This window comes from Taeniopygia guttata, chromosome 5 (assembly GCF_048771995.1).
Source record: "Taeniopygia guttata chromosome 5, bTaeGut7.mat, whole genome shotgun sequence".
NCBI classification, from domain to species: Eukaryota; Metazoa; Chordata; class Aves; order Passeriformes; family Estrildidae; genus Taeniopygia; species Taeniopygia guttata.
Window position 1 is genome coordinate 44,867,523 of NC_133030.1, and position 24,514 is coordinate 44,892,036.

At 38.6% G+C, this 24,514-nt stretch overlaps 1 protein-coding gene across 1 annotated transcript in view; it reads left to right on the plus strand.

Annotated features, from left to right (window-relative positions):
• Positions 1 to 17,961, plus strand: part of TSHR (thyroid stimulating hormone receptor) — a 28,087-nt gene extending 10,126 nt beyond the window's left edge. The window contains exons 4-8 of the mRNA XM_072930653.1: positions 927 to 1,004; positions 1,984 to 2,052; positions 8,316 to 8,393; positions 15,292 to 15,480; positions 16,280 to 17,961. Of these exons, the coding sequence (XP_072786754.1) occupies positions 927 to 1,004; positions 1,984 to 2,052; positions 8,316 to 8,393; positions 15,292 to 15,480; positions 16,280 to 17,684 (1,819 nt within the window). The 3' untranslated portion in view covers positions 17,685 to 17,961. The remainder of the gene's footprint in view (positions 1 to 926; positions 1,005 to 1,983; positions 2,053 to 8,315; positions 8,394 to 15,291; positions 15,481 to 16,279) is intronic.
• The last annotated feature ends 6,553 nt before the right edge of the window (positions 17,962 to 24,514 follow it).

Genomic DNA, 24,514 nt, shown 5'->3' on the forward strand with positions numbered 1-24,514 from the left:
ATGGGCCTTATTAGGCCGTACTAATCCATAAGCTGAAGAAAAAGAAATCTTTGCAAAATATTTTCATTCCCAGACTATAGTATTATTCAGAAAAAATCAGAAAAAGGGCAATCAAAGGCTTTGCTCTGCCCTTTGTTTCTACCAGCTTTTTCCTCTCTCCTTTCTCCAGTTTAGTAACAGTAAATCTCTTTAGTTTTCCTTTCTCCCTTTTGTTACAACAGAATTTTGGTCTGAAGATACACAGTACTTCATAAGAATGCAGAGTAGGATTAAAAAAAAGTATTTAAGAAATGAGTAGTAAAACACTCCTTTGGACAAAAGGTGAGAAAAATCAGTAAGTTATTTCACTTACTAGTGAAAGAGATGTGCTAGATGCACTTCTGTATAGTAAAATGCCTCTGTCCTGAATAATGTAATATCTGACACCTTATCTGAATTTAGAGAGCAAGATTTCTGCTCTAAAGCCACGTGGGTTGTTCCATTGACACTGCAGCTAATGTTTATTCACTCTGCTAATTCTCTGGCTCATGAGACCAGAGACCTTTCTGTGCCATTAGCCAGTTATCACACAGGCTGGCACACCTCACCAGAACTACAAAACCCATTTACCTCACAAGCTATCTTCCTGGGTGCTGGAATATGCTCAACTCTTCATCCTACATATATCTTCTGGCCTTAGATATAACTTAACAGGTTATTGTTTTAAACTTATTTATTTGAATAAATAAATTTATAATATAATAAATATAGCAATGTTATTTGTTTTATAATATATTATTAATAAAGTACATTTAAATTAATTTATTTAAATAATTATATTTTAAACTTTTATTTATTATCAAGGCAGAGAACAATAATAACAAAGCTGTTCTCCAGATGCTCTGTTGGACAGATGTTTGATTGTGATATTTTGTCTCCTTTTTCAGTGAAATTGCAGACAATCCTTATATGACTTCAGTGCCAGCAAATGCTTTCCATGGGCTTTGTAATGAATCTCTAACCCTGTAAGTTCTTCCAGTTTAAGCCACAAGACAATCACTTCTCTGGTACTTGCCTATGGCAAAATGTTTAAAAATAAAATTACTCCTGTCCTACTCTCTAGTAGTTTGTAACAGAGAAATATCATAGACAGACAGACAGACATATTCTAGTTTGCTAAATTCTGTACTTTGACAACTATTTGAATCAGTCCTGCTCTTTTCTTTAAACTGGCTTGACTAAAGTAGTTTTTCTATGATGCTAGTGCCAGTCAATGTTTATATTTGAAAAAAATTCAAAGGATAAAGTTTGCAAAGTTCTCCCCCTGTAAAGCTTCATCAGGGTTATAACTGTGTCTAACTTTTTTTGCAACCTGAGTGGTACATACCATGGAAACATAATGGATGGCAAACATCAGAAGAGTCATATTTGAAAGAAAATTCCTAAATACAGTTCAGTAATGCAAGTCAGTCAATGTCAGCCACAATAAAGGGCTGATGGGAGTGAAATTACTATAATGAGTTATGACCTGAACTAGGAGGAAGAGCATTAGAATGTGAACAGATGAATTCTTAAGAAATTCTAAAAAAAAATCCTTTTGCTCTAAGGGAGTAAAAGAATGAATTCTAAAAATTTAAGGCATGCCTGATCAGACCTTTTTTGCTGGTTAGTTCCTTTAGCCTTCCTTAATCAATCCTAGCAGGACTTTTGTTTCGTTGCTTTTAGTTTAAGTGTGGGAAAATTATAGCAAAGTGGTTTAGTCTATCATTGCTGTAAAAAGAGGTAGATGGCACATGTGCCACATGGTATGCTTGATTTAGGTGCACTCAAGAACCCTTCTGGGCATTTGTTTAACCTTGCACAATAACTACTGCTTCTTCAAGAGATTAAACTTAAGCCACCCATGAAGGTGCTGTTGCACAGAAAAGTGATGCATAAGATGTTAGGTATTCATGTATTGAAGCAGGCCAGAATACACTCATATAATTTGTTCTTTGTTTGCAGTAAACTCTACAATAATGGTTTCACCAGTATTGAAGGCCGTGCTTTTAATGGGACAAATCTGGATGCTATGTAAGTAGAAGTTTTTTCAGAAGAAAGTTTTTTCAGAAGAAAAAACCCAAACATCTCTGCTGATTTGAGGTTCTGAAATATGTATCCTATTTTAATTACTTTAAAGGAGGCAAGAGAGGATGTTAATTTCAACCAGCAGTAACAGTATCATTGCTTAATGTCTTTTGCAGTGTGCTTTCATTTAGAATGTATATTTATAGCTCAGAAATAAAATCACGACAAACAATTCCATTGTGAGTTTTGTTCTGGTTTGAAGCTACAGTAAAACTTCATTTGATCAGTACCTTTTCTAAGACAATTTGGAAGATAATTATGCTTTTTTTTACAAGACTGATTGTGTTAGTAAGTGTAGCACTGATAATGGAAGCAGTTTTTTTCACAGGTGTCACTTACCTGCAAAAAAGAGAGTGGTGTAAGATGCTGGGAACAATTCAGAGGAACCAGACACGCTGGAAATGAGATGCACATCTCAAAACCATGAGTGAACCATTTCATATTTCCCTGCAACTTCTTATTGTATTTTCTGAAAAAATAATATTTAGTGAGTGAATACTTTTTACACCATACCCAAAATCATCTGCCTCAATCATTAAGAGTGATTAAATCTCAATTCTAGTGACTCCATTCACATGGCAGAGCTTACTCTTGTCCTACAGAGGCTTGACCAAAAAGTCTGTCACTCTCATGAGTAAAGAGATTTCTTCATCGTGGGGTCTTAAATTAACCAGAGAGACATACCAGGAAATATATGGTTATTTTTAGTACTTTATTTTAAATTAGGGTTGAATTCTAGAATTCCATAAGAGCATCCTTCACATGGCCTAATCTATCCAAACTGCCTATTTTAACTTAGCAGATAGCTAGACTTAAAGTCTGAAAGGTTTGAGTTAAACCAAAGATCTGGAATAGATCTGATTTTATTCACACTAGTTCAGTTACTTTGAACTTTCACATGAAAAATGAAGTTTTCCATGATGACATAGTGCTTGTACTGATGCCCACAGAAATTGCAAGATGCAAAATATGGCAGAAATAAAGCCAGTGTCTTGACTGAATCCCTCTAAGCTGCATGCAGCAATACTCAGAAACTCTACAAGCCTTAGCCAATATATGAACTGTGTTGGCTCTTCCATTTCTTACATTTTGACAAAACACAGATTGGACACTATTTTTGTAGCAATTTTTCTTTATGCTTCTCTCATAGTATGCAGGCGCTATTGCTTCTGTCTTTGGAATTCTCCTTTTTATTAAAGAATCAAAGGAAAATGTTGTTTTAGAAGATCTGGAGCCCTAAACATCAGCTTTATTGAACTGGGATGGAGAGAAGCAGATAGCACATACTAGCCTCTGTAGATACTAATTGCTTATTTTTAGAAAAAAAAATTGTAACTAGTATTCTGTAAAGATATATAAGTATTTTTTAAGGCCGAGAGTTGAGAGCTTTACAAAGACATCTAGATAGACTTGAGAGCCGGGCAATATTAAATTTAACAAGAACAATTGCTGGATTCTCCATCGGGCACAGTGTAATCCTGGTTATACATACAAAGTGGGAGGCTGAAGAGCAGCCCTACAGAAGTAGACCTGGGGGTGCTGGTCACTGGCAAGTTGAACCTGAGCCAGCAGTGCCCTGGCAGCCAGGAGGGCCAACCCTGTCCTGGGGTGCATCAGGCACAGCATGGCCAGCCAGGCAAGGGAGGGGATTGTCCTGCTCTGCTCTGCACTGGGACAGCCTCACCTCGAGTGCTGGGGGCAGTTTTGGGTGCCACAATATGAGCAGGATATCAAACCCTTAAGTGTGTCCAAAGGAGAGCAGCCAAAATGGTGAAAGGCCTTGAGGGCAAGGCTTACAAGGAGTGGCTGTGGTAACTTGGCTTGTCCTGGAGAAGGGGAGCATGGGGAAGGGATCTCGTGGCAGCCCATGGCCTCCTCAGGGGGGGGCAGTGGAGGGGCAGGAGCTGATCTTTCTCTGGTGACCAGTGATAGGAGACAAGAGAACAGAATGAACCTGCATCAGGGGGAGTTCTATTGGACATTAGGTGAAGGTTCTTCACCAAGAGGGTGGTCAGTCACTGGAACAGGTTCCCCAGGGGAGTGGTCACAGCACAGAGTTCAAATTGCATCTGGATGATGGTCATAGTTACGATTTTGTTTTTCATTGTCCTGTGAGGACTAAGGAGTTGGACTCCATAATGCTTATGGGTCCCTTCCAACCTGATATGTTCTACAATTTATGATCCTAAGTGAATCCTGGCAGAGACTGGCTATGATACACTAGCCAATCAAATTTAAAAATAAAAACAAACAAACAAACAACAGAATAACTAAAACTAGACTTATGTTCATGGCACTAAAAATGGTATATTACAACAAACACTTTTCTCGTAATTAAATCATATGACATTTACTTGGAGCAGAGCACTATTCTAGACGTATAAGGCAAACAAGGGAGCTGAACATGAGTGATAAAGACTTTATCTGTTTGATAAACTATACTGAAATTTATAAACTAATTTTCTGAAGTAGTTTGGTTACCATATGACAGGATAAAGTATAATTTTGCTAAGTGCAAGCTTGGAGATTTGTTGTTTCTAGCAGCAGCATTAATTTAATGTAAGAGGCAAATATTTCATTTTCTCTATTCTGACATTTCTAATTTGAACTCCTGTTTATCTACCACTGTATAGTGAAGGAAGTACCTGTTTTTCTCTGGGTCTGATCCAAGAGCATTTGAGTTTAACAAAAATAGGAACAAAAACAAATAGAAAAAGGATGAGGGAAAATTGAATGTGTTTTTAATTACTATCTCAAGGACAAAAATAAGTAAAAAAACCAAACCAATTAAAAACAATAATAAATTTTTGGCAAATTATTAAAAGATTTCATGTTCCATCCATAAATCAGAAGATATTTTTGGACTCTTGGAGGCTATCTTCTACTATACATTATGCCTTTCTACCACTCTTGCAGCACTAAAATGCCTATATAATTAAAGGGGGCAAAAAAAATTAATGCAAGTACAGGTGAAAAACCATGGACAAAGCGTTTGCATTATCATAATGAATAACAGCACTACCTAGTTGATCTTGTCATCCAACAAGGATCAGTGTTTAACAGCAAACCACAGTATTGCTGTGTAAGATTTATAAGGGCAGGGAAGTCAGGAACCAGGAACGAAGGGCTGAATGACACTTTTACTGAAAAGCATTCATCTGACACTTGACTCCATCATCTTAACCCATCATTAAAGTCCTAAACGGCATCACTCCTGCAAGTAGTGCTGCTGCACCAATGCTTATTTCTGTAAGGTAATTGATGATGAAAGAAGAGTTTTAAAATATATTTTCAGCGAATGGCAAAATATATTTGTGATGAGCTTTTACAGAATTAGCTAAATTACTGAAGTGGAAAGTGTGAGATCTCAAAATCTAATAACAAAAATAAACTCCAAAAGAATATATTTACTTTAGTATACACTTTCAGGGTTCACTTATAATGCTTGGCACAACTCAGAGTTAAGATAAACAATTGTGTAGAAAAATCATATGATGAATCCTTAGTACTGCTCACTTGGCTCTTTTTTACCTGCTCTCCCTTTCTTTAACCTTCATTTCATAACCCAGCTGGATGCATATGTTTTACATAGCACTTGAAATGTCTTGTTAGTGTTTTGTGCCCTCAGAAGGTCCTGCTCAGCATCCTGCAGTTATGTTGTTTTCTGCTGTGGTTGAGGCTCAACACAATATTCTTCCTACTTACCTCTGACCCTGAGTCCATAGAGACTTGACACAAGTATAAGTGGTTTACTGCTCTGACTGGATTGAAAAACATGAAAAAGGGCCTTCATTTACTTATAGCACTACAAAAACATCAGCATCTCCTACTCCAGATTCTGCACTTACTGCTACAGATTTCCTGCAGTTTGCACTGTGGTATTCATGTGTATCTTCTTGCCATCCACCAGCATCCCAAAATTTTGATTATTCTAGTGTCCCCACTGAGGCTAGATATTATACATCAACTATGTCATTTCTAAAACTTCACAACATGGAGGAAATTGTTAAGATATGTTGCTGCCACTGTTGTGGTTTTCTCTTCTGCAGGGAATTTAAATGGCATTCTGTATCATTTAACTATCAGTTACAGGATTAATGGTGTTTTCAGAAGGAACTGACTCTACATAAGTTTTTTTTGTCAAATTAGTATTTACCAAAGCCTTATTCTTTCCATCTAAAAGCAGTACCTATCAAAATAAAAGGGCCTAAGCAACTGAAACCAATTAGCATCAGGAAATTGTACATTCTGATGGGTTGACTCATTGATGTGAAAACTGGCAGCGAACACCACAGCCCCTCCTTAGTAAGACATGGTTCTGTACTTCCTAAAGTCTCTAGCTGTTTCTATTTGTAACTTTGAAGATTTTTATCAGGCATATCAGCTACTGTATCTCAGGTTTATTAATCACAATGGTACACAAACATCAGGGGAAAATATTTCAAAATTGGACAAGCAATTAAGTGGTTGTATAATAGTGTCTAGTTACTAAAGCAGACAGGTTTTATTAGGTTAAGCAGTTTTTGTGTCCTTCAACACTACAAACTAGATGTTGAAATCTTGGATTAATTCTTAACTGTTGCTCTAGTTTTAATTTTTGTATTCATTTTGCTGACAAAATCATAAGGAAATTATCAGAACAATAGTGTGCCATTTACAGAACTTGAAAATCAGTTCTCAGAAAACACAAACACCAGGTGATGCTAGAATGCTATACATTAATAAAGAATGAAAGCTTATTTCAAACAACAACAGCTGAGAAGGTGATGTAAACTATTTTCCTCTGTAAGAAACAAGGCTTAAGGCATGAGTAATGCCCAATGAGTAACATGCCAGAAGCATTATTTGGCTCCTTAAGACTTTCTGTTGTGTAACCTAGATAAAGTGCATTTACTTCTCATTTCTTACTATGATGATTAATATAAGCTTATATCCAGTGAATGTTATGAAAAATTTGCCAATGACTTCAACCAGGAAAGGATTAGAATATTTACTTAGTGTTTTCCACACCACAGCTTGCCAGATGGGCAAGGAAAGGGATTGTCCTGCCCTCCTCTGGCCTCACTGTGAGCAGTTTTATAAGAAACATAAGAAAGGATATTAAACTATAAGAGTGTCCAAAGAAGGGATGGATGATGAAGGATCTTGAGGGGATGGATGTATGAGGAGCAGCTGAGGTCATTTGGTCTGTTCAGCTTGGAAGAAACTAAGGGGAGACCTCATTGCAGTTACCCATCCCTCACTGGAGGGAGGGGGAGGGGAGGAGACAGATTTCTTCTCTATGGTACCAAGTGACAGGACAGGAGGGAATGACCTGAAGTTGTGTCATAGAGGTTTAGGTTGGATGCTAGAAAAAGGTTCTTCACGTAGAGGGTGGCTGGACACTGGGACAGGCTCCTCAGGGAAGTGGTCACAGCACCAAGCCTGACAGAGTTCCAGAAGTGTTTAGACAAGAGGCACATGGTGTGACTCTTGGGGCTGTTCTTTGCAGGGCCAGAAGTTGGATTTTGATGATCCTTGTGGGTCCCTTCCAACTCAGAATGTTCTGTGACTCTGTGAACTTCACAGATACCGTCTGACATCTGTTGTGACCACCTTCCTATTGCACTTTTTATCTTACTAGCTACATCACAAGCTAACTTGTCAATGTTTATAACAGGGTACCAAACATCCCACTCTTTTCTTGCTGTTCTTATAAAAAACCTTTGATCTTAACTTTTGGCCTGTATATAGAAACTTCCACTTGACTATGGAGATTTTAAAGCATTTAAAAATTTTACTGAACTCACAACATGGAGTGTTTTCCTGTTTGTTCATTATGTGTTCCATCATGTAATTCCCCATACCCCATTTTTATGAAAGACAACAAAACTATTTGACATCATCCTCACATATCTGTACTTGAAGATAGTGTGTGTGCCCTTATGTGTATTACATTGAGAGAAAAAAATTGGGAACAAAGATAATAAATAAATTAGCAAAATAAAGTATTTGTTGAGTAATTTATTGCTTTTCAAAATGGAAAACCTGTGTTTTGTTTCTTGGGTACACAGAAAATGAAGTAACTGATTATGCTTCAATATGTGGTTGGGAATGGATGGCCTTTATACACATTGCTTTTGTACCTCTGTGCAGGTAAGCAAACTCAAGATCTTCAGTAACCTATGGATAACTACTTCGACGTGACTGTATTTTGTTTGTTTCTGCAGCTATCTGCACAAGAACAAATACCTCAATGTTATCAATGATGATGCGTTTCTGGGAGTGCACAGTGGACCAACTCTACTGTAAGTAGGTGAAAATGAACTAGGAAAAGCTTTAAAAGTAATACTGGTTTAGCTTACAATTTCTTTACAACAATTAGCATCAGAGCAGCAGGGACTGGAATGGCATGTTTACAAAAATAATACCAGCAACAAAGCCTGTGCTTTAGGGAACTGATTTATGAAATGCTTACATCCTACATTACATATACTGTTCCTACCAATTACTTTCATGGAAGATTCTGTACTACCACCTGTTTTATGGCTGAACAATAGTAATACAAAAGAAGGGCTCTTGTACCACACAGGTAAAGGCAGTTGAAAGAGAAGAAAAAATAATTTTAGACAGAAAAAGAGTTACTTCTGATGCTCTTCTTTTTTCTCATGTTATTTGGCTTCCAGTCTGATTTTATAATCCTCCAAAGAACTTTTTACTTAAATTAGGAATCATAATGAAGAATGACCTCCTTGCTGGTCAGATAGTATGAAAAAGAAAAAATGCCTTGGTTGTGTGTAAAGGAGAGCTGAAACATCCCTGTATTATCAACACTATTTTCACTCCTAAATCAAAAACATAGCCCCATACTAGCTACTGGGAAGAAATTTAACTTTTTACCAATCAAAACTAAGAATTATTAATTCTTGTTATTAGCTTTTAATTTTATTTTAATGTAATTTTAATAGCAGCTTAGGGGCTTGTGTTACCCACAGATAACCAGAAATTATTCTGCATGTGTGATGTGGAAAAGGCTTGCCATAAAATGAGCAACAATTTAAAGTGGAATCCTTCTGCCTGGACAGATCTCTTAGCTGACCTTCAGGAACTAGAATTATTTAAACAGGAACAAAAGAGTTTCTGAAACTCCCACATATGCATTACCATAAGAGGGCTGAAGTCAAAAATTGAAAACTGATTGAAAACCTAGTATTTATGGTTGTTTATTAATACCTCCCACAGGCGACAAAAATGTTCTTGCAATTGGTGCCTTAGTATACACCCCCACTACACCATCATGACCAAAGAGTTACCTACAGATTTGTTACCTAATGTAACAGTCTGAAAAGTCTGACCAAACAGCCCTTCCATATTCCCTTGGGCACTGTAAACAACTTAGCTTGTTATAAGGAATAGTTTGTTAAGTCATTTTTTGTTCAAGCACCCTGCTGTTGTTTTACTTCCAAACGGTTTCATCTTGAAAATTAACTATATAGAAAATTATTGTGAGAATATTGCTTTTTTTTCTGGGGCAATGAATGGCATTGTGTATAGTGGCAGCAGTATGCATCAAAAAGAATGGGTTTTTTTAATTTGAAAAAGGGAACATTTATGGAGCTCTAAAGAGAAATTCTGTCTTGCCTCCCTACCAAGCTGGCAGAACTTATTTTCTGGAGTTCTATATGCACTCTTCAGATGAGATAGGAATTTATGGTAGTTAGAATATATACTCCAGAGATCATGCTTTTTTTAAAATCAGGATTTTAGCAGCAACAGCAACTTAAAAAATGCTGAAATACAGACCATGGATTCACCCAAATGGGGTAGTGTTCCATTTTGGCTTCAAAAAAACCCAGTGAGAAAGATTTAACTACAAAGAATTGTGCCTGACTATATGTATATTGTGTGAGTTTGGCCATGCCCTCAGAAGACCTAATTAAACATACTCAAGTATTGAAAAGCTAGGTAATTTTTTATTTTCAAATTTGCAGTTTACAACAGCAGAGGAAGCAGGGATTGTGCTCACTGAATAGAGGAAAACAGGTGTCAGCAATTCTGGTTCCTTTGTCACTGTTGCATACTCAGATGTATGTGGATGTATACAGTGATTGCTCCATTTAGAAAACTGTTTTAAGAGTATAATGACAGTACATTGCTCTTCACCTCAAAATGAAACCTTGGCAAGGATTCAGCAACTTGGTGGACCTGATTTACTAAATGTGACAAGAGCTGCAGCCTAGAGCAGAAGTTCAATAGAGTACAACAAAAATACAATCAGGCTCATTATTATAATCAAAATGTTACAGTCACACAAGATACATGTGAGTAGTTAATTATCTATAGAATGCAGAATTGCCCTTTAAAGCTTCATTTCTCAATCTAGGAACGATTCCTCCCATGGAACATAAGCAAGTCTTTGAGCAAGAAGAGCACTCTGTATTTTTTTGCTAATCAAACAATACTTATTTTTAGATTTTAAAAAATCTTTCAATAGAGTTAAAATAGTATCTGTAGTTTAAGCCCATCTATTATATATTTTATGCTTTACCTATTCCAGTTGTCAGAAATTTGTGTACGATTAGGTAAAAATTCTCAGTTATACTATGATGCATTCAATCTCATTTTCTTAACTACCTGTCTTTTAAATTATTGCTGTTACCGGATTTCGTACTACAATTGCATAGTTCCAGCAATGAAAAGGATTATTGACGAAAGCTGTAATCACTTAGATCTAGTTCTGTAATACTGACTTCCTCCTTCAGCTGCTTCAGAACTTTTCTGGTGAAAACCATCCAGTCCTTCTGACTTGCTATCATTCATTTTATCAGTGTCCTGCCTAGCCTGTTTTATGGTCACTTCAGTTTGAGACAGATCCTCTTGACAAGTCCATCAGACCTCTTGCCCATTCTCTTGTGTTTCTTTAAGGGTGCAAGCTAGAGTTCAGCAGTGCCAGCAAAACACTCTTACGTGCAATGTAAGCACTGCTGTGTTTAAGCATCCTCTTAGTTCTAAATATTATTGGATGTTAATGAGACAGACATGACTGCAGTCAGTTCCCATTTTTCTCAGCAGACCAAAATTAGGATTGATCATTCTTGACTGATTAGGACTGACCATACTTGGCTGATCAGAGCTTGGTAAGAAGCAACAGGACAAGAGGAAATTGCCTCAAGTTGTGCAAGGGGAGGTTTAGATTGAATATTAGGGAAAGATATTTCACAGAAAGGCTTGTAAAGCATTGGAACAGGGTGCAAGGGAAGTGGTGGAGTCGCGGCCCCTGAAAGTGTTAAAAAAATGTGTATATGGCACTTGAGAACACGGTGAACATGGTGGATGCCAGGTTGATGGTTGGACTGATGTTAAAGGTCTTTTCCAACCTTAATTATTCTAAACACTGGCACACAAAGATCATTCAGGAAAATGTGCCTTCTCTAGGAATGCAGGCACAGAAACTCTAGTCTGGATAACTACTTGGATTCACATGGCTCTGAGGATTAGTAATTATTTATAAATATTCTCAATCTAGTTTGAAGACAGCTATTATGCTGCTTGAAGTAGATTGTGAATCTGATTTGATAATCATCAAGACTAGATTTGTAAGGTAAAAAAAATCCCTGAGAATCCCACACTTTGCTCTTGGCCAGCTGACACACACACAACAAAGTGTGGTCCTAGGTAGAATAACCGAAAAATTATCTTCCTTTGGGAGACAAATTATCACCAGACTCCCAGGAAGCTTTTTGATTTGCAATAGCAGTGGTACAGAGAGGGTCACAAGACTTCTTGCTGGCAGACAACATATACCAGCAGTTTATGGACTTCCCAAACTGGAAACTTCCCAAACTTCTGAGCCATTGTGTTTAATATTGCCCATGGATGGGACAAAGTATCTATTGCTAGCTCTGCACCAGAATTAATCCTAAATCAATAAGAACTTCAAGGCATCTGTTCCTGTAACTTTTCCCCAAGCTCCCCAGTATAAAACAGTGTTTAAAAACAAAACCTTCAATATCTGTCTGCTTAAATATTCACCCATAGGCACATACACAAAAGAATTCAGAGGATTTGGTAAGATACAACAGAAGTGAGACAGTCTTACAACTAATTCTTCCAAGCCCCTTCTTTTCACTGAACAGATGTTTCTTTCACACTTTTTAACATGACTTGGTAACACTCTGAGTTGACACAGATTTTGCATATTCACTTCTGCTCCCTGGAAAATTGCTTCCACAACTGGAGCCCTGCTACTTCCTTCTGTTTGCAGCTCTCCAGGAGCTGCAGCTCCATTCCCTGTACATCCAGAGAAGCTCCTCTCAGCAGCTGTTTCCAAAGCATGAGCCACTGTCCCTCAGGGTGTTCTTGCTGATCCAGACATTTCTGATGTGAATACAACCAAACCCAAAAGGTATATTTTTTTCTTGTTACTTTTTGGCCTACATGATGAACTACAGCACTGATTTTCACAATGATGCTATTGTGTGAAAAATTATGCCTTCTCTTATTTTTAAGACTCTCGCCTCACATTCTTAAGTGTTCCAAAACTCATCTCACAAGAGTGAATAATCATTACCAATCACCTTCACAATCTACATGGCACTATAGTCTACTACTGCTGCTTCCAGATGTAGCTTTTCCCAAGACAAAAAGTCCTTATCTGTACTTTATTACTTCATATATAAACAACCTGATACTTCTACCATCCTAGTTGCAACTTTCCATGCTATTATTGTAACTGCATATACTATTTTTAGAACTGCAGGTAATATTTCAGTTATAGTCATACTAGATTTACAAAGTCAAGGTTTTCTGCTCTATTTTCTGTTTATTTCCCAAGAGTTTTTAGCATTCTATTTTCCTTCAACATTACTAAAAGCACTGACCTGACATTTGCTGAGGACTCCAAGAACTTTCAAGAGTGATAGGTAATTAAAACCTCACTGTCATCCATGTAAAGTTAAAACTGCTTTTTTCCTAATTTTTACATGTATTTTACATTCATTAATTTTGAAGCATGTTATTTTTCTGCTCAGTCACATACTATTGCAGAAGCCTTCTGCTTCTTTAGACAATCAAGTTTAGCTTTCACTGCCTTGTATTACCTTGTGCCAGAAACAAGCTTTGTTGCAGCTACTCTCCCTTCCTTCCCAGACTGTTTATGAGTATTTCAGTAGCACCAGAGCCAGCCTCACCGCTGTATATTCAGATACCAATTAACTTTCCAGTCTTCCTCTAGCATGAAATCTCATCATCCGTTCTCAGGCTTTTACCCTGCTCTTTTATTTTTCAATCAATCCAGAAGTGGCATTCCCCTTGTCACGTAACAGATTAGTTACCTCAACAGCCCTTGATATCTGATTTTGTCAAGGCTTGTCAGAATTCCCAACTCGTTGCACAAACAGGGTCATCTTTCTCCATAAGCTTGTGCCAGTGTATCTTTAAAGAACTCTCAAAAGTTTGTGAGTTGTAATTGCCCTTTCAAAGAGTCTCTCATCACAGAGTGTTTAACCTACCTGCAGATAACTGCCACAACCATGAGAACTTGATGGAGACCCATGAGGGTTGCTGAAAAGCCAATCTTGTCTTGTAAGGTCTATCCCAAGATCTAATTTACCAAGATGTCTTGCTGCAGAAGGAAGAGCACTGCCAGCAGGTCAGGGGAGGTGATCCTGCCCCTCTGCTCAGCCCTGGTGAGGCCACAGCCGGAGTGCTGTGTCCAGTCCTGGGCTCCTCAGGCCAAGAGAGACTGGGAGCTCCTGACACAGGTCCAATGGAGAGCAAAAATGATGATTAAAGGACTGGAGCATCTCTCGCACGAGGAAAGGTTCAAGGAGCTGGGCCTGTTCAGCCTTGAGAAGAAATGACTGAGAGGTGACTTCATGATACATCTGAAAAAATTTCTTTGTTGTGAGAGTGCTCAAATGCTGTAAGATGTTGCTAAAGAGGCTGTGGGGTCTCCTGACCTGGAGATGCTGAGAAGTCAATGGGGGACAGCTCAGAGCAATCTGCTCCAGATGACCCTGTTTTGATCAAGGAGGTCAAACTGGATGATTTGGAAACTCAACTACTCTGATTCTTTAGAAGGTAAAATGATAGCAGGCAATATTCAGAGTCTTCTAAGAGCCAGGTCAGGCTATTGGTAGAAATACCTATCCAAAAAGACTCCAGGAAAACAGAAACAAATTTCACACAGTTGAAATTAACTAGTTGTAACATATTAAAGAACATATGACAGCAAGGGAGCTTTTAGAAGTGAAAAAGTTCTCCTACAAAAAGGAGCGACATTTTCTAACTCTAAAACAAACAAACTAAAATGAAAAAAGAAACACCAGAGCAAACCCAAATGTTGTAGACATTTTAAAAGTTGTTTAAAGCATAAAATTATTTCTAATTTCCTTTTGGGTGCAAGAAACCGAACAGTGAACAAAACCAGAGAGATAAGAAAGCCAGATTTGTTATGAGGGTGTTAATGATAAAACAATGCTTAAACAATGAACTCTTTTTACAGATTTACTTCTTCACAGATTGTAACTCTAAAAACATCTTAACTTCAAGTGTCACTAGAAGAGGTTTTGGGACAAAGCAAAAACTGAGTAGAAAACATTAGCAGGATCAGGTGACACTCACCTGGCAGTATGAAAGGAAAGCCACCTCCCCATCAACTGTCCATCATATCTCTCTTGAGTCCACCTCAGCAGACAAGTAGAAAGCAACAAACATAAGACTCAGTTTTCTGAGAGATTCAGGGTGGACTACAATAGAAGATTTTAAATTCAGTATATAGAGAATATTCTTTTAGGAATTCCAATGCTTTCTATTAAAGTGTGCCAATAGGTTAAAATTAATCCAAGGATGTCTAAGGGAATATAACTCTTCCAATGGAAGATGTGATTTCTTTAAAGGATTTTTAAAACTGTGTGGTTGCAAATGTATTTGTATCTGTTTGGCTTTAAAGGTGTAATTTTAAAAGTCATTATATTTCTTTATAATACATATTCTGTGCTAAAAGACATTAAAAGACAAGAGCTTTAAAAGACAGCGAAAATCATAGAGAAATGAACAGCCTTACTTGAATTCAAATGTTATCAGAACTTAGCAATATGAAATCTCCACCTCCTCAGGATTTTTATTATAGAATTCTGTGAAACTCCTGAAGAACAGTAACAATCTGAAAAAAAAATCTGATCTATTCATCTTTTTCTTGCTTAGGGACGTCTCCAGAACAGCTGTAGCCAACCTTCCAGCCAAAGGATTGGAAAGCCTAAAAGAACTAATGGTCCAAAATACGTGGACTTTAAAGAAATTACCAGCTGTAAAGGTATTTCTTCAGCTAATGCGAGCTGACCTATCATACCCAAGTCACTGCTGTGCTTTCAAGAGCTGGAAAAAAAAAAGTGGGTGAGTTTCACTAACTGGCATTTATTAAATAAATCAGTAAAGACAATGTTTGTGAAAATACATCTATTGGCACTTTTGCAACAATTTTTTCTAGGTATAGACAATGTTCTTTGAAACAGGTTACACTTGCAACTGGCAGAAGAATTTTTTTGTAAGACCTTTTGCGGAAGTTCCTCCTCTTATTGAGCCCAGAATTAAAGTGAAATAAAAAAGGAAAGGGTAATGTGCTACAGCAAGGCCTGGAAAGAAAGTGTTGGAGAGGTTATAGCCTCAAGTCTTATGTTTTCTAACTGAAAAGCTGTTAACTACTGAAAATATTTTAACTGCAAATACTGCTGCACCACACCATAAGGTACAGAATTCCAAATTGCCGCACTTCTAGGTAGCTGATAAGAAGTTACTGAACAGAAATTAAACTGATGGAAGTTCTGGGAGAAATTGAATAGTGAGCAACAGTGAAAAATAAAGTAATAGTGTATGTATTATCCAAGAAATTATAAACAGTAGATAAATGTCTTCTTACCTACTAAGAATGTAGATCTCAAAAAAGAAGATGGATTATGGATGTCAAACAGGTGAAATTACTACTGGGGATAAAATTAAAAATACAGTTACATAAGAATAACCCAGAAAAGCTATTCTATGTTTTATGGTCTGTTAACAAAAATATATCCAATCACATTTTTATAGGTACATTTTCATTCAGGATGAATTGTTTTTGAAGCATTCCCTTTGTTCATATGCTGTGCACCAGTCAGACTCTAAATGCCAGCAATGATTTCCCCCTCTACTCTTTCAGGATCCTGGAGTACCTGATGTGTAACCAGAGCAGCCACAGCTTTCACAAGAGATCAGTCAAGACTCTCAGAGACCCATTTTACAAAGATTATGCAGAAGAATACACAGACCACACCAATTCTGTGTATGACACAGACACCAAGTTCACAAGCTTTCATGAAAATCCCCATTATTACATTTTTTTGGAAGAGCGTGGAGAAGGAAATCTTGGCTTTGGCAAAGAGCTCAAGACCCCTCAAATGGAAGATGTCCAGACCTTTGACAGTCATTATGACTATCCTGTCTGTGGAGGCAATGAAGACGTAATATGCACACCAGAGCCTGATGAGTTTAATCCCTGTGAGGATATAATGGGATATCAGTTTCTGAGGATTGTGGTGTGGTTTGTGAACTTGCTTGCCATCCTAGGCAACATTTTTGTCCTTTTTATCCTTCTCACCAGTCATTACAAACTGACTGTACCTCGCTTTTTGATGTGTAACTTGGCCTTTGCTGACTTTTGCATGGGGTTATACCTCCTTCTGATCGCTTCAGTGGATCTCCACACCAGGTCAGAGTACTATAATCATGCCATAGAGTGGCAGACCGGGCCTGGCTGCAACACAGCCGGGTTTTTTACAGTCTTTGCCAGTGAACTTTCTGTGTACACCCTGACCGTGATCACCCTGGAGCGCTGGTACGCCATCACCTTCGCCATGCGGCCCGACCGGAAGATTCGCCTGCGGCACGCCGTGCTCATCATGCTGGGAGGGTGGCTCGCCTGCATCCTGCTCGCCCTTTTGCCACTGGTTGGTGTCAGCAGCTACAGCAAAGTCAGCATCTGCCTGCCTATGGACACTGAAACACCAGTGGCTGAAGCCTACATTGTCTTTGTTTTAATATGCAACATTATTGCTTTTGTCATCATTTGCGCCTGCTACATAAAAATCTACACGACTGTGCGAAACCCCCAGTACAAGTCAGGGGACAAAGATGCCAAAATTGCCAAGCGAATGGCTGTGCTGATTTTCACAGACTTTCTGTGTATGGCTCCCATCTCTTTCCATGCTTTATCTGCCATTATGAACAAACCATTGATAACTGTCTCCAATTCCAAGATTTTGCTGGTACTTTTCTACCCACTCAATTCTTGTGCCAACCCCTTTCTTTATGCTATTTTCACCAAAGCTTTCCGCAGAGATGTGTTTATCCTGCTAAGCAAGTTCGGTATATGTGAGCATCAGGCTCAAGTCTACAGAGGTCAGACAGTCTCAGCCAAACACAGCAGTGGGTCTTATGGGCAGAGAATCAGCCGAGGGATAGGCCAGGTTCTTACAAGCATCCAAGACCCAGTCAATGATTACCTTCCTGCTGTGACAATGCAGACCCAAATTCTCATGGAAGAATGCAAGCAAACTGAGCTCTAGCATCTCAAAGTATCACAGCCAAAACCTGGTCAAGAGGTGATGGTGCATACAGTGAATCAAGTGAGAAGACAATATTGTCCACATCCTTTTCCCCAAGGTTGGGCTTTGCCATAACTGAAAGTACCTCCAGAATGGTCTTCTTTCAGACAAACCACTTATTTGAACCTCTTATCAGTGGAGGGCAAAACACATAGTCCTGATGATAATTCTGGAAGTAGATGTGAATGCTCTACCTAAATAGGAAAATTATATATATAAAAACTGATCAAATATAAAATATGCTCTCATCTTAAAAAAAAAAAAAAGAAGCCCAACAGTAAGACTTGGGGGTACTTTCTTTTGTTTGCTGGTCTTGGTTTAGTTTGGAGAGGTAGGAAAACAAGCTTCATACTTCCTTTTAGTGGCAAAAGGCAAATTATCACTGATTTTGCAGCTGCTCATAAGACATCAGGTAATGTTTCTACATTAGGGCATTTGTGTCCATTACTATCACTCTCTCACTTTTTGAAAAATCTATTTAGGAGCTGGTTTATTTGAATTTGTTTTGAAGACCAGGCTACCCAGTCAAGTTAATTATGGTTATTTGGGTTTTTTTGGATGACTGATCCAGTTGTTACCAAATTTCAGTGCTGTTTTATGTGAGCATATTTATTGCTCTGAACACCCTGCAATTCCAGCTTTCTTACCACTTCTGCTGTCCCTCCTTACCCCTCTCTCACAGGGTAGACCTTTCCTTTTAGCACTTTCTATGTTGAGCCGCCTCAAACCTTGACTTAGACCAAGGGAGTGGATCACACCTTTGGGTCCCTTCATGCCATACAGTTCACTGCATTGAAGGCTGACTTCTAGCTCCTCCAATGTGTTTTAAGAACATCCATCTTGCAGTGAGATCTGTTACCTGACCTTAGTAATGTTTGCAGCACAACTACAAGAATCACACAGTTATCCTCTGGCTGACCACAGCCTGGCTGTAGCTGGGACATATGCTCTCCACAGTGTGCTTAAGGAAATCCATGCTCAGACACAACGAACAGCCCCCAGTCTAAAGCAGGAAAGCATCCTTCTGCCCTGCCTGCTGCTAGATGGGGCAGACCTAGGTCAAGCTTGGCTGTGCTCAGCTCATTCATACACCACAAACAAATGAACAGAGGCCTGGCCCTCCACCTCCTGCAGACATCAGCACTCGGGGTAGGAGCTGCTCTGCACCAGCTGCATTAACATTTGAGTGGCCTGAGTGCCTGGCTTTGCTGGCAGGATCACACCTGGTCCCAGCCAGCTCCACAGACTGGCTCTGCAGAACTGCTACCAAGGTTACCGTGGATCATTTCATTCATCTATTTGAAAGTCTTGGCATAAAAATGGAAACTATTGTGTGAATATTTGCCTTCAGGTAAGTATTTTAAAATTAATTTTGTAATAGCTATGCTGGTTTTCATGGAATTATAGTCTTTGAGGAACTATAATTAAATTGATCAGACAATAGTAAGGACTTATATAATGTGGGTGACTAGTATCCAAAAAAAAACATAACGGTAGAACCCTTTGAACTGCTGGCTACTACAGCTGGAAACTGAGTGACTGCAAATGCCAAGTACATACTCTATTTGATTCTATATTTTCCAAATATTTAAAACTCAATTTGATTTTGTACTTCTGATTATAAATGAAGGCTGCTTCAATGAGCAGAAACAAGGGCCTAGATTCATGAATTCCATGAGATGGTCTTACAGAAAATAAATAATCTATCAATGTTCATGTCATTAAAAAAAATCTACAATACTGCATTATAGACTAATTTAGCTGCTTATTTTGGAGGAGAAGCACATTTCCATTTTAGGTTGATTCTCCACAAATTCTGAAAGCAAAACTGCTGAAATCCATACAAATAATAATTTATTACCTCCTCTTCTGCAATCTGAAGCCGCCCATTGTTACATCAGAAACAAAGGAAGCTTCTTAAGTGTGCAGATCAGCAAACTTCCTTACTCTTGAAACAGCTGCATTTGCAATGCTCTGGCCCCACGTCCAAGAGTCCCATACAAACATGGGGCTTTTCAGATGCAACACACCCCCTGCCAGGTTCTGCCACCCTTCTGATACTCGAGCAACCTTTAAAGGGAGAAACAGTTTCCTGAGTGCCTTTATTTAGTATCTCAGCAGCAGCAAAGACAACCAAGCTCTAATGGACACTTGTTCTACAGACTTCACAAACACTAGTGGTACCACTGGAAAAGAAAATCTAAGCTTAAATCATATTCTTTTTCAGAAAGAAAGGAAAGACTAAATCAAAATTTATGTTAAAGGTGTTTTCAAAATTAATGTGGACCTTAAACCAGAACATTTCTTTCACAGAAACTAGTAGGACTTCAAAAAGATGTGGTATGTTGGACTGGTATAGGTTGTTTGTAAACTAATGCAGCTATTTGCTGTTACTAATGGATGACAGATATATTTACACATTATTGAACTTTTCTGTCTCTCATTATTGCGTATACATTATGCCTGTTAAAAGAATTCTGAGATGCTGCCTTTAGCAACAAAGTTTGATATTTCCAGTTTGTCTTGCATAGTCCTTCTTGTATTTAACTTGGTAAAAAATATTTTAGAAGCTCTTGGAAAGGTACAGGCTGTAGGGAAGGCTGTGCTCCAGGACGGCTTTGATGAATGGAGATGAGAGATCACTGAAGGCTGCTCTTAGAAGATAAGGTTTATTAGGGATGGTGAAAGGTCCTGCTTGGAGCTGCCAGACGCAGCACGTGGCAAGGCCTGAGGGGATGGGGTAGGGGAGAGACAAGGGGTAGAGAGGATGCTCTAGGAGAGGGTGGAAGTTCTAAGAGAGTGGGGATTCCAAGAGAGGGGAAGTTCCAAGAGGGCGTCTGGCTCCTCAGGGACCCCTTATCAGGGGGCTTCAAGGTGGGCTGGAACAAGACTTGGGCCAATGGGGTCACAGACACCTGATGCTTCAGGGAAGGGTTACAGATGTGGGATGAACCATACATTTTGGGGGGTGAGATGGAACAGTCCATTTGACTTTTGGACCTATCTGTAGGGTATTGTCCAGCCAATAGGGGGGATTGTTTTCATCCTGGCTGTACTATTGTGAATCTTTTGCCAATCAATTATATTTATCCATCCTTCCCAACAACAGGCAAATAGAATTTAAATAATTTATTTGACAAATCTTTTCTTGTAAATGTTTGTATCCTACAAGTATTCTCTTCCATTCCTGCTCTGATCAATTCCCTGAGACATTTTTGGGTTTGTGCACACCTTTTTGTAATACTTGCTATTTTAAATCCGTCTCAGCAAGCTGTGTTATTTCTGGCATTTAGTATGTATGCTCTCTAGAATACTTCAGAAGTAATGGGAAGCATGGGAATAAAATATTTTGTTTGAAAATGGAAGAGGCTCAGCAAGTTTTTTTGGGAAATTTTAAAGTATTTTTCCTATAAAAGAAGCTAATACTATTTATTTTGCATTGAACTTCATTGTTCTCCTTGGCTGACCTATCCCATGACACACTGTCTGATGCAGGTTTGGGGGCTTTTAGTTCCATCACAAGCTGTGAGAGGGATCTCCTAAATCACCATCTCAGGCAGTGCAGTAGGCATAGAAAGGAACAGCAGTAGTACTGCTGAGCTCAGGAGTTCCACAACCATCACTCATTACATCCAAGATAATCTGAAAGAAAAAAAAGCTGAAAAGTTGAGATGGGGCCATAGTTATGAACACTTGGAACTTTCTCTGAGCAATTTAATGGCTTCAGGTGACCTTTGGTAATCTCCTCTCTCTCCAACAGAGAGAGATGAGAGCTTTTTATAGAGCAGGTATTGGTTCTGGATGACATCATCAGCAACAGGTCAGCTATGGTCAAAGGGCACATCCTGCCCTGCTATTGGTGTTTGGATTCTGAAAATAGCACAAGCAAAGATAAATTTCACATCACTACCATAGCATTTTGGTTTATTAACATAAATGCCCTCTTGCTTTCTTTCTTGTGGGATAAATGAAGTATTAATGCTCTCAATTACAGGAAAATCTGTACCAAAAAATCTCCTTAGAATGATAAGCTTGATTTGAGTAGAAGCCCTATGCTTATGTGTTAATATGAACCAAACCTTCCCTCCCAGGCTGTTTGGGAAGGCTGATGGGTAATAGCAGCATAATCTGTATTGTTTTTCTAACAGATGCCAGGCAACTACACTCTAAAACCACTCAGTAATCAAATGGTTTCTGGGTTGCTGTTAAAATTGTGAGGCACAAAATTAGTTGTATACTATGCCTTTCCCTCAGGCACTCCCTCCTTTGTAGGGATTCTGAAAACATGACATTACACTGTACTTACATGTAGGCTTTGCGGACTAAGTCAGGAGATGTTGAAGGGCCCTCATTGTGTCCTGGAACAGAAGATGGTTAAGAGGTCTTAGGGACACACACCAGGAGATTCTAACAACATTATCAACCTAAAATTCAACACATCTCCATAAAGCTGGAATACTTTTCATCTGTTCAGTCACTTCCATCTGACCAGAGTAATTTTTGTGTGACTGGAAATCATGATGTGAAATAAACAAATGAAGGCTCTATGAGAATAATGCACAGAGTATTTAATCAGAACCCATCAGCTCTAACTTCCTATTCCCATTCCACACCTGACGCCCCCATGCCCCCCTGTACACACAGTGGTATGAATTTCTAGGTTCTCAGACAGGATACCAATGCTGTGTAGCTTTGTAACTGCGTGGACTTACGTTCCACTCTGAATATATTTGGTAACTATTCCAAAATGTGGAAAAGTCTCATGAACTGCAGCACCTGACTCGGACCTCACTGGTGCCCTCCTGAACTTACTCCTTTCAAGAGTTTAACTTCCATGGGATTAATATAATCAACTTGAATCTTACCCCACCTTTTTGTGAGGACTTCTCTGTGACGTCCCGATTATATGCAACGCCAGGGCTTGTACTTGTGGCCATCTCAAGTCATATCCTTACTGCTGCACACCTGTGCAGTTCCACTGAAGTTCGTGAAGCTTTCATAATGGGTTCAAGGACAAGGAACCCACTACTTTTGGTTCTCAGCTATTCAATATGCAGCTGTGATGAGGAATATCCTTTGGGTTATTTTTCTTCTCTCTTAAGGAAAAAAATATGTTGTGAACATCAACTTCATTAACAAGCAGTATCTAAGAGCTCACTAAACAGTCATTAGAAAGTGACTGAAACTACTCGATTGTTACTCATATATATACTGTGATACTTTTTATAAGACCTACTTTGCTGTCTGGAAGGGCCTCTGTTTTAAACACTGAGACTGATAACTGACTGGACTGCCAACCCCATGCTGGCTGTCTCACAGCTTCAGCTGAAATGACAGTGACTTTTCTTTGAAAAGTAAAGAAAAACTGCAGTATTTATGTCTTTTATGAAGTCGAAGCTGTAACAAGTTAAACCAGAGCAGTAACATGAGTTTTAACAAAAACCTTCTCACTGCAGGCTCTGAGGTGTTACCTGAATATCTGTCTTCCTCATGGCCTGCTGCTGACATATGCAGGATAGCACTGAAATACCAAGGAGCACTGAAGCTGTATTTGTGCTGGTTTCAGTCTGACTATAGTAAGAATTCTCTAAATTATATGTGGATTACTGCTGCTGCCTAGAGGAAGCTATGGAAACAACAAATTAATTCTCTTTTAGCCAGCAAAAGATTTCCAAGTAAACCCTGGAACGGTCAGTATAAAGCACCATGAAAAGTCCAGAAGGGGAAAAAAAGGGTTTTCAATTCATACATACGCTTCTCCTTTGACATGAAAGTAAGCTTGCAATCTCTCCTTGATTTTTGTTTTTTTAAGGGCTGGTTGCATTATTTTATCTTTTCCTCTGTACTGTTTCCTCTTTCCAGTTTCCTTTTACATCTCCTTCCTCTACTACTGCAAAATGCCACACTCTATATTAAGAATTACTTTATGTTTCCCACCTATTATCTGAAGTGCTTTAGGCTACCTGGCAACACACGAACCTCTGAGAAAAATAACAAAGTAGTTTAAGGACATTGAAATCATTTAGGAAAGAAAATGAAAGCTAAAAGATACTCTGAACAAAGATTAACAGTAATTTGATCTGGTAAATTTAAGAATTGCTCTACTTTCTCTCTATCCTCTCCCAAAACCAACTTCAGTGACACATGCAAAAACATCTGTGACAGGAATACACTTCACCTTTAGTTACCTGATTTTTAACACCAGTATCACCACCACACTTATCAAGCCCTTTGTAAAGTCTTTAAACATACAGGGAATTTCACTAGATGCTGATATAATGTTTTAAAACCGAAACTACTTATTAAAATCAGACAGACAAATTCAGCCCACAAAAACTAGGATGTCAGAAATATTTTTTCCAGCACTAATGCTTTTCCTTCATTAAAACCACGAACAAAATGAGCTCAGGAGGAAAGGGCTTCCATCCTGCAACAATTTGAATTTTCTGAAACAAAAGGCAATCTGCGCCAAAACAAACCAATAAGCAGTATTCCCAGCAAGTGAATTCTGCAATAAATCCTTTTTTAGAAATGCTGTATTTCCCGTACCACTTTGTTTCCCAGAATACATTACCTGTTAGAACCAGACAGCCCACCTAATGTCAGCCAGTTGTTCCTTCGAGGGGAAAAGTCTGTATGAAATACTCAGATGCTGGTACAGCAGGACTCCTCATCATTAAGGAGCCCTTTCTGCAGGGGGCTCACAGCAGGATTCCTAGGAGAAATGGGAAAAATCAGGCAGCCAAGAGCCTTAGCAGAAAGGACTGCCTTCCTTATTTTGCTGGTCAAAA